This window comes from Periophthalmus magnuspinnatus, chromosome 21, assembly GCF_009829125.3.
Source record: "Periophthalmus magnuspinnatus isolate fPerMag1 chromosome 21, fPerMag1.2.pri, whole genome shotgun sequence".
In the NCBI taxonomy this organism is placed as follows: Eukaryota; Metazoa; Chordata; class Actinopteri; order Gobiiformes; family Gobiidae; genus Periophthalmus; species Periophthalmus magnuspinnatus.
Window position 1 is genome coordinate 21,148,514 of NC_047146.1, and position 11,263 is coordinate 21,159,776.

Below are 11,263 nucleotides of genomic sequence, written 5' to 3' on the forward strand. Positions count from 1 at the left end.
CTCACTATGCTATTTATTCAATGTAATGAGTTTACAAGTGCTTATGGTAGTGAAAATCTGATACTAACCAATGCTACAGATGGTATCAAAACCAGATACTCATTTGAGCAACTATTGATAGTATAAGACCGCACACTAATATACATCCATGGGCCACTATGAAGCCTACCTGGAAGACTGAAGGATAACACAGATATAAGGCCACATGGCAATATAAAATAAAGTACTATATGATGTAATACCGAAAATTTTAAATCACATTTTACTGTCTAAATAAGGAGTGTGTTTTATTATCATGGTATGGATATCAGAATCAGCATTGAGTATCTAGTTTATTCCTTATTATCAAAATCAAGTTTGTAATTTAGTATCGTGACAACACTAGCAGTAAACATTTCACACAGAATATATTTACATCAAAACATGGTCGGTTGCAAAACAGCTGCATTGGGCTGTGTGATTAAGCTCATATCAGCTGCAGCCTCCTGTTTGGGAAGAGATTTCAGACGTTTCCAGGTACTATTTAAGAGTCTGCATTTACACTTGTTCTGATGAAGACTTAGTTTGATTGTCAAAGGTTTAGTCCCAGGTTCAGTCCAAGTTTTAGCCATGTAGGCCTAGTTGTAGGACTTTACTGAGCCCTTGCAATATCCAATATGAGTAGATAGCAATTATGAACGCACAGTGTAGACGTGTATACAAATTAAATAATATACCTTTTTTTATATATATAATTGCTATTTTGCTTTAATATGGAATAACTTACTATTTGTTGCTTATTGTTTTACCTTATTTGTTACATTATTAAATCGATAACAGTATGCATCTTCAATAGGTTTCATGAATTACAGGACGCACACTGTAGCTTTATGAGACAGACTAGTGACAGCAAAATCCTCTGTAGTTACACATAAACGATCAAAAAACATGATGATAAACTTAAAAAGCTGTCGTTACGCGTTAATTTCGCTTTAATTTGATGGTTACGTGTTATGTCCATGAGCTGTGTGGTCAGATGAGAGATAGCGGGGCAGGGCGGCCTCTCCTCCGCCGCTGGAGTGATGGAGGCTAGCATCAGCATCTGCATTTAGCACATCCTTGGACAATGTCACCGCAAAACACAAATAAACGCCTTCACTTGGTCTGAGCTAAACACGGATAATGGAGACGAAAAATCCGCCGTCCCGATGTGAAGGTAAGGTTCTGCGATCGACAAATAAAATATAAAAGAGACTCACCTTTTTTCTGTTTACCATTATGTCATTGCTCGTACTTCAGCAGAGAACTCCTCCGTCGGAAACAAGACACACGGAGAAAGGTTCCGCGTGAACAAATAAACTAAATAGACTGGAAAAACAGCCACAAAACTCCTGTCAGCTAAATATATTAAACTAAAAAGGCTATCACAATTCCTTTAAAGTTATATCTTAATACGCTTACGAATCATTAGACAGCAACAGCAATGCCATAAAATGTAACGCATATTAGCCATAAATAGAAACCCTTTCTAATAGGCTATGTGCAGATTTGTCATATTTTAAGATGGTCAGTGGTCATGGTCACATTTTTATATGACCATGGGGGACAGTAGCTCAGTTGTTTGTCCACTGGCCCACAGGTTGGCAGTGTAATTCCAGCTCCCATAGATGAGTTCTGTCGATGTGTCCTTGGGCAACACACTTAACCCACATCGGCCCCAGTGTCTGTGTACACTGGTATATAAATGTATGTGTGAATGTGTGAGTGAAGGTTCCTTGATGTAAAGCGCTTTGAGTTCCTTGAAGATGCACAAGCGATATCTAAAAATGTGACCATTTGCCATATTTTAAGATCTTGAAATTTGTTCTGAATTTGAATTTGTCTCTATACATTAAAAAGAACAACTGGCAAACCAGCAGTACGGAGAAGTTGGCAATAAGAGATATCAAACCAAAATAGCCTACATACAATTGATTATTGACTTTGAAGATATTGTGATTTAAAGAGAAACAAACAAACATTTCCTTTCCTGGAATGTTCCATAGCATGGCTTGGCCTATCAGCTTTGCATTTATAACCTTGAAAAACATGCCTTCTTGAATCTTGATGTGAGTGGAGTCACCTCTCCACAGATCTGACCTGAAATTTTACCTGTCTACTTGTCTCCACAGAGAGGTTTAATGCAGTGCAAGATAAATATGTTTACTATAATACTGTGATTTCAGACGAATTCATTCCAGACGAATCCCCCTTTGACTATTACACTGTGGTACAACAAGTGTTTTATACAGGCCTGTTCTGCACACCCGTTGTTGTAATAATAATAATAATAATAATAATAATAATAATAATAATAATAATAATAATAATAATAATAATAATAATAATAATAATAATAATAATAATAATAATAATAATAATAAACACCATTTACAAACAAATAAGAAGAAATTTCTCAAATTCATGAAATTGCAGGTACCAAAATAAATATATGCCTCTTTAATTCCTCTCAGCTTTCTTTTTCAAATTTCACAGTACATTTCCTCAAAGCCAGAAGTGTGTATTGAAGCCACATCTTGAAATGTCCTTTGTGAACACGCTCTATTATGTGTGACCCTTGGTGACTCGTGGTTTGGGGTCGCTCCACTCTCCCTCTTTGCTCCTTTATTTTGATCAGAGCTGCTCCTCCTCGATGATGATGACTAAATTATGATGCGTTTTAAGAACACAGGGCGCAGGCTAGGCTTTCATCTGTTCTGTGTGTGTCTTGTCTAATACAGTCCCCTTGCAACTCTCCAAGTGCACCCTGATCCACAGAAGCACACACACACACATGCACACACACACACACACCCCCCCACACACACACCCACACACACCCACATACACACACACAGGGATAGAGTTAGGAACTGAACAATGAAATTCAATACAATGCAGTAAATGACAATGCATGATAATATGATATGCACTGAAGAGCTGCAACTGATGGTAATTACAGTAATCACATTATAGTATTTTTAAATAAAAACATTGTGTTTAACATCTTAAAATCTCCATTGGTTTAATATTAGGTTTACTGAAAAACTGTATGTGTGATGACACAATTGTGGGTTGGCGGTTCAAATCCCCCTTGATGTAAACATTATTGATTGAGTGGTCAGATCTACTGACCCATAGGTTGGCGAAGCAATTCCAGCTCCCTCAGAGTAATAATGTTGTCATGTCCTTGAGCAAAACACTTAACCTACCTCAACCCTAGGTCTGCGTACGCTGGTCTATGAATGTGTGTGAATGGGTCTAGTTTGACCTGATCTTGTCTAAGTTTAGTCCAAGCTCATTTCTAATTATAAATCCTTTTAGTCCCTTGTTGATTCTTGTAATCCTGTTTTAGTCAACCCTGGCATTTTGTCTTTGTTTAGAGTTGGTCCTGTATTAGTCCTGATCTATTTTATGTTTTAACACTGATTTAAGGTTAAAGAAACATATTATGTAAAATTGTCTTTTATTAACTCATGTTAAAACTCTGTTGGCTCATCGGTAGCTTACTCAATGTTGTATTTGAATTGGTTCATGTATGTTCGAGAAATCCTGTATTGTCATGCACTGAGGCAATTTCTGTTTCCCCCTACCCCTTATCCCCGCCCACTGCTTTGTATTTACTTGTGATAGCTAAAAGAGTCAGATCATACATATCTAATTCAAAAATATCACATCAAGTTGTCCTTTTATTGTTTCCAAACTTAACATAGAAAGTCACACATATACCTTTTTGTGCATATGTTTTATAAATAAGACCCCAGATCTTGAGCTAGGCTTGATTCAGACTACATGGAGGACTGCCTATTGTGCATATTTTGGGTTGATGGGGAGAACCAGTTTATTGCTGGTTCATGCTGGTTTTAATCCTGATTTGTTTCATTCACTAAAAAACACTAGACCTCTGAAACCTGCGGTGCATGTGTTTATTGGTTTATTGTACCGTGACATAGACAAACGTGAACCGGACACAGCAGTACAACAGAACAGTCCTGGTTCAGCCTTTGATATCACCTCTTCTATCGTTATGGAAACATCCCTTGCTCTAAATGAATTATCTGAAGGTGCACATTAAAATAGAGGCTCATTTTACCACAAAAGTATCTGATTTCTGCTAATGCACCTGTTTACGTGGGTCTATCAGGGAGAGGAGCCGAGGCAGACGGGAAAACCGGCACGAGACCTGATTAGGGAAATAGCAGCACTTAATGATGGCAACATGAAGCTTTTACACCAAATTGCACCATTGCAGAAGAAAACAATGTATTCATTTAATTTAGTTTGTCCTATAATTTAAGAGATGTAGCAGCAGTCTAAGCTTCAAGACCTTCCTCATATTAGTCTTAGTTGTGCATGTTCTTTCACACCATCTAACTTGACCCACTCACTGTCCTCTGGGTTCCTGTTTCCAACTTGAGTGCCAAAAGCTCCTCTGCACTTCAAAAGTTGCATGCACCTCCACCACTCTGAGCATCTCAGAGCTCTAACTGCAATGAATACAGTTAATCAAGTTCAGCTATCGTTCAAATGTCTTCACTCTGCAGTAGCTCTACAGCAACAGATGGAGCCCTCCAGCATCATGCAGGGTATAGTTACAAATGTCCTGTGATTTGACTTGTTAAAAGCCATCATTTCATAAGTTAAAGGTGCACAATATAACTTTTCTAGTGAGGGGTCAGCCATCTGCTTGCTACAAGGGGATGTGTGTTTTTGCCTGGAATGTTCCAGTAGGGTATTGAACCTGTAAATTTGGCATTTATTCAAGTAGGCCACAGTGTTTAATTGCTAAAAGACTGTGGTAAGCTACTGTTGTAGCAACAGCTGCCCTAGGGTAGTGATGTAAGAGAGGATTTGACACTAGTAGGCAATGTGTATGATATTCCTGATACACCTGATATTCCCCATGGTTCAAGTCCTAACCAGTTTTGCTTTTAGCTTCAGAGATCTAACAAGATCAGACACTGACAAGAGGATATGGCCACCTGGGATGTCACTCCATAGATCTGACCCATAAGTAATGGGCGTAATTTGTAGTGTGACGTGCTTGTCTTCGTGTAGGCCTAGATAGTCAAGCAGAAAAGTTTCATAGTGCACCTTTACTTGAAACTACTTGAAATAGGCTATAGGCCTGTATAGTCTGTTTTATGACATAGGCTTTAAATCTTAAGCCTCATCTAAGCCATGACATATTTGCCGTTTCTTTATAGCTCTACTCTCAACAGGTCGATATGAATGCATTTGATAGCGCACTCCCTCAAATGCTGGCCATACACACGTCTCATTGACGCGTAATGACGGATCCTCTCAGCCGCCCTCGTCTCTCGTCCTCCGGGCCAAATCCAATTATCAGACACAATGGAAACCTGCTCCAACTCGAGCCCCATCCGCGCCCCGTCCGCTCCCTCACCGCGCCCTGTCTGCGTTCACATGGGCTCCTCACCGCGTCCTCACCGCGTCCTCACCGCTCCCCACTGGACCCCCTAATCTCGTCAAGGGTCCACGAGGGGCTGTGTACACCTGGACAGACACGCGGAGATGGAGCGGGACAATGGAAAACAAACAAACACTCAAACAAACATAGAGAGGCGGGAGATGAAGTGTCCGAGCAACAAAAGGGTCAATTTTGTGGACACAGTATGCAGCTGTAGGATTATGAGCGATGCAATTTAGGAAACAGACCTCATATCATATAGGCCTATAACCAGAAGGGGGGTTTGTAGCCTATGTACTAACACAACAACAGATGTGTACTTTGTAATTTCTGCCCATTTTACAAGCGCCCAAGTCAAATATAATGGTTTTCTTAACAATTTCGCCATCTAGTGGGACAAGTCTATAATTGCTGATAAATAATGGATAGCTACAGGTGAAAATAATCCGTGCTACATCTTTGGAATCTTGTAAAATTTAATTGCTACAACAACCTCGGCAAAGTAAAATGAAGAATTTAACCAAAAACTGAATCTAATTTAGGGTATTTCTTTCCCGTGGCCCAATAAGATATGTGTCAATTTAAAATGGATAATAATTTACTGATAAATATTATTATGAATATTGCGTGGAGCTATCCATCCATATTTCAGAGTCATGAAAAATTAGGACCGATAGCGACTGAAAATTCAAAACAAAATAGTATCATATCTTTCTGAATGGTGAAATGTTCTCAAAATTGTATTTATTTATTTTTTCAAAACTATAAAAAATTATGCACATTTTTGTAATAACAACTCTGTTAACACTAAAGATGGTGAATTCTTCGTTTTTTTTTATTTTTAAAAATGTTGATATTTATTGATTATGATTATTTTGAAACCGGAAGTTGGACCGATTAATTTCCGGTACCTTGACTTTACAGAAACCACCGGGAAGCAACATGGCGAGCTCCGGTGTGACCGCAGATGGAGGAGATATGATGCGATATGCGGAATATACGCCTAAAATAACCCCCAGAAGTGATGCAGAAATAGACAGAAGACTGGTGAGTAGCATTTTCCTCGAAGTATGTGTTTTCATGAAATGTCCTTCGTAGGTTTAACCGAGTTTATCTGATCAAGGTTAGGTAACAGCATTGACAGCATGACACTTGCATCATCAGACTCATTCAAGGCCAGTTACACAGATACATGCTTAAATACACCCGTGTTTACTAATATTGTCTACTCTGATACGCATTTTCTTACTAAATATTATACATTTGTGTTAATTTTATGTACAGTGTTTGGTTATCTCTAAATTGGTTCTCCCAGCTCCCATTAAAATCAGAGGGAGTTCTAGGAAAAGCAGAGATGGTATTGGTTTGCTTGGAATGTTCTACAGTATAGGAAAAATCTATCTTGATTTTATTCAGTTAGAGATGTTTTCTTATTGAAAGCACGTATTCTTCTTGAGGGCAGGGTCACCTCTCCACAGATCTAACATGTAACTTGGCCTCGTGGCGTCAATTGCTTGTTTCCATGGAGAGAGGCAAGTTTAATGTCAAACTGTGGAACAAGGAAAGCAAGGAAAGCAAGGAAAGCAATAACAACTCCATGGAGACGTGCGGGCAGCAACCCCTCTACCAAAAAAGTTACATAGTGTATCTTTAAAGGTAATCTGATGTATGTTGCTCTTAATGTGCAAAGAGAATGTGCAGGTATTTGTAATAAAAAAAAAACCCAAAACAAAATAATACTATAAAGTATTCTTCACCTAGTGTGTTAAGTAATGTGAGGGGTTCTCAAAAAAAATAATTTTTTGTTTCCACAGGGAGGCACTCTGATCGCAGTTGGTCTTGGTGTGGCTGCCGCAGGATTTGCTGGTATGTTATTTTCTGTTTCTGTGATTATTTATAAAAATGTAAAAACCCAGGCGTACTTAATCTCATTCTGTTGTTTCTGCTCCACAGGGCGATATGCTTTCCAGCTGTGGAAACCTCTAGGGCAGGTGTTTTCTGAGAGTGTCAAGAAGATGCCGTCACTCGTGAGTACAAATTATCAAAATGATATCAAGTTTTAGTGTCATTAGAAGAAATTACAGTTGTTGAGCAAACAACAGTAAAACTATAATTAATTTTCATTTACACGGTCTTAAAAGATTTGAATTAATTGTTTCTTTTATACTTTGTGACCAGCTTTAGAAAATTAAACTTATTGTTTAGCTGACATAACATAACATAAAGGTTTACATTTTGGGAACTTGTTTTTTCCTTTATTCTTTTTTGCTTGTACAATTTTTTTATTCTTTTTTTTTAAGCAATTACAATTGTATTGCCATTTCTTGTATTATCCTGTCTATGACAATCATAAAATGTATTGTTAAATGTGTGTCCATTTTGTCTCTAGGCTTTCTCTGCATATTACAAAGGTGGATTTGAGCAGAAAATGACCAAACGTGAGGCCAGTCTTATTCTTGGCATAAGGTAAAACACATAAGATCATTAAAGCTCTACTGTAAACATTAAAACTGTTATAAGCTTATATGAGATGTGGTTTTGTTCTTCAGCCCAACCAGCACCAAAGCCAAACTCCGAGAAGCACATCGCAAAATCATGGTCCTTAACCACCCAGACAAAGGTACAGGATAAATGATCACATTAGTTTTATTCTGATTCATAAAAGGATACTAGATGTTTTTAATGTATTTTTTGACAGTTACAATTCACAGTTTATCTGGGACAAATGTTGATAAGTGTTAATTTGTGGTATTTGGAGGCACCTTGCTAGAAACTAACACAGAAACAAAATAACAATTCAATAGCTCAGTGAAATTTACAGTTCACAGTAGAGACAATAAGTTGGTAGTCAAAAAAGCCTGGTTAGTACTTGGACGGGAGACTGGTGGGAATAGCTGGTGCCACAGTGGGGTGCTAGTGGCAAAACTGTGTCCTTAGGCAAGACACTTCACTCACATTGCCAGGAATGAATGTGGCATGCGTGTGAGTGTTGGTGGTGGTCGGAAGGGCCAGTTGCGCAGATTGGCAGCCTTGCTTCCCTCATTCTACCCAAAGCAGCTGTGGTTACAATAGGAGCTTGCCACCACAGAGTATGTAGTGTATGAAAAACTGTAAAGTAACTGAACGTCTGGAAAAGCGCTAATGCATAAACCATTATTACAATAGAAGAATCTTGACTTTATTAGTATGCAAATAAATAATACCTGCACACACTTCTTATGCAATAGACAGTTATTGTAGACATTATACAGATATTTAATTCAACCATTTATTTTGGTACCTGGTGTTTCATTATAACCTTTCGAAGAAAAGATGGACATTTTATAAGATGATGAAACCTGTCCGTTTGTCACAGGTGGATCTCCATACATTGCTGCTAAAATCAATGAAGCGAAAGACCTCTTGGATAAAGACGTTCGACGATGACACATTCTGTTAATGTCACTGTATATTTATTCAACTCTATCAAATAAACTGTCCGGCCATTTTAGAAATGTTTATTTAAATAACAATCTAAATTATTTGTCATTTTAATGTGTAATCCAGGAAATCTCCAAAAGCATTTGTACGGTAGACCCACTATGTTGGGTTGGATCTGTCCTTTGCTCTGGCCTTGTCCAATGACCTTTTGAATAATAGAACTGGGTTATTTTTAAAGGGCATTTGTTGGAGCATGAACCTCAATGTGTAACACTGATGAAATGTACAACTCGAAAGTTCAGAGACAAAGGAATGAACTGTAGCCTGTGTGTTCATGTGCTACAGATAGTTTTGTAAATAAAGAAAATGGAAAATGAATATTATGGTTCTTGTTTTGCTATGTAAAATACGTGAAAGTGCTATTTTAAGCCTTTAAGTGAATTTTACACATTTTGACAAACAATTAGGTAACATTAAGTGTGTAAATGGTGTATTCTTGTTTCTGATCACTAAGCCAGTATTTATCCATTACTTGTTTATTTTTGTAATTTAATTGGAGTAATCTGCAGTTACTTGTTTGGATAAATGGGCTGTCACAATTATAGACTTTAGTTAATGTCAATCGGCTTCGGTCATGAATTTCACTTTTGCATTATATAAAACATAAAAGATACAGGATCACTGGCTCCTGTGCTTCTGTGAGAGAGGTCTGTATTTGAATTGTAAAGACTCACTGAAACTACATTCAAAACACAGCAGAAAGAAAGCGCTGAATCAGTTTTGGTCCCTGTTTAGGTGCAACATTTGGTTATGTCCACTAGATGGCCCTGTTTGCCATCAGATAAACTTGATGGGACGCTTTTAATACAAGATACTCCACAAATCTACACAATTAAAGAAGTAACTGCTTATATCTCCATAATTGTCGTCTGATCTAATCGCTGTAAGAATTAAAGAGTGAATTGTCAGAGTCAGCTATATATGATTTTTGTTTTTATCCAACCCTATTTTTCCCCACTTCAAAATGTCTTCTCCAGTTTCTATAACTGTCTCTATGTCTACGAAATTTCACATCAGAGGGGTGAGTGAAAGTGAGTCTTCTGTTGTTTACCCACTGTCTGAAGTAGGTCCCAATATCAAAAATCACACATTATAAACCAGAGTGTTTTCCACACCTCTTTAGGCTGCATGGGAAACATCTCACACACCTAATTATAAGTCAGTTCATCCCTCCAATTCATTTATCAAATATTAACCCTACTTTTCATTGATTTATTCAGACATTTGCGTAACAAAATCATAAAGTTGTTCTATGTTATTTGCAAACCTCTCTGCCAAATACTCGTCTCGTTTTGTTTAATCACATCATCCAGGTTAGATTTTCCTCCTGGTGAAAGAACATTCCCACGAACGAGCACTGGCCTTGGTGTCGATTGCGCGCATTTCTCTCTCTCTCTCTCTCTCTCTCTCTCCAGCTTCCTTCCACCCCTCTCTCTACCTCTTTCTATCCATTCCGTCCTCCCCCCCTCCTCCTCCTCCTCTCTCTCTCTCTCTCTTTCCCTCTTCCACCGGAGGCAGCATCGGCTCGTCGCTGCCACTTCCATCGCCACCTCCGCCACCAGAGCGCACGAAACCCTCCAACTCGGATTTACGCACGGAATATATTTACCCAATTTACCTTTTTTTATGAATTTACAACGCGACAACTTGGACGTAAACGCGGTAAGAGCATCGCATTTACTGTCTACATATGCGCATCCAATGGCACGCCGCTGTCTGCTGCTTTCTCTGTCAGTTTGGCTCACTCACAAGTCTCGTGCATTGCATTAGCGCCACCAAAATAACTATCTTTCCCCCTTTGCCCATTTTAATCGCTATTTTTTCCTTATTTTTTCGCGTAAACTTGCGTACGAGTGCCCAAACTACCAAACTGCAAGTGGACATTGTGATCGTAGTGTAGGGAATTACGGGTTTTTGTTCAACAGTTTTCAAACCAAAGTCACAATTAGGCATGTACAGTGAAGTGTGGGGTTTCCCGGGTAGGCCATTTGCAGACGAGAGGGAGATGCGGCTAAAGTCATTGGGTTTTTTTGTCCGCTTTGCTGGTTGTCTGGTGGAGAGAGGGAGACAGAGAGGTGGAGGGATGGAGAGGAAGAGGGGAAGGGTTGTTTTTGAACGAGGGATGAAGCGATAGAGGAGAGCACGTCCTTGTCAAGTGATGCGCAACGACCCTTCAGCACCATGGACAGTCGCCATGTACAAAACCATTTAAATTCAAGTAATTGCCCCATATCTGCTATTGAGACATTCAGACAGGTCAAAAATGATTCACTTCAACATTATTATTTATTTTTTTGCTTATACAATTATTAGGCTACATTAATACCAAAATAA

At 38.5% G+C, this 11,263-nt stretch overlaps 1 protein-coding gene across 1 annotated transcript; it reads left to right on the forward strand.

Annotated features, from left to right (window-relative positions):
- The first annotated feature begins 6,375 nt into the window (after nucleotides 1-6,375).
- On the forward strand, nucleotides 6,376-9,224 carry dnajc15 (DnaJ (Hsp40) homolog, subfamily C, member 15). Its single transcript, XM_033987104.2, has 6 exons — nucleotides 6,376-6,496; nucleotides 7,264-7,315; nucleotides 7,403-7,476; nucleotides 7,839-7,915; nucleotides 7,999-8,069; nucleotides 8,805-9,224. Exons 1-6 carry the CDS (start codon nucleotides 6,392-6,394, stop codon nucleotides 8,873-8,875), a joined length of 450 nt encoding a protein of 149 aa, XP_033842995.1. The 5' UTR covers nucleotides 6,376-6,391; the 3' UTR covers nucleotides 8,876-9,224.
- Nucleotides 9,225-11,263: the final 2,039 nt, after the last annotated feature.

Coding starts and splice junctions, on each gene's coding strand:
- dnajc15 (XM_033987104.2), top strand. CDS start 6,392: ATGGCGAGCTCCGGTGTGACCGCAGATGGAGGAGATATGATGCGATAT. Junction 6,497..7,263: donor CAGAAATAGACAGAAGACTG/GTGAGTAGCATT, acceptor TTGTTTCCACAG/GGAGGCACTCTGATCGCAGT. Junction 7,477..7,838: donor TCAAGAAGATGCCGTCACTC/GTGAGTACAAAT, acceptor TTTTGTCTCTAG/GCTTTCTCTGCATATTACAA.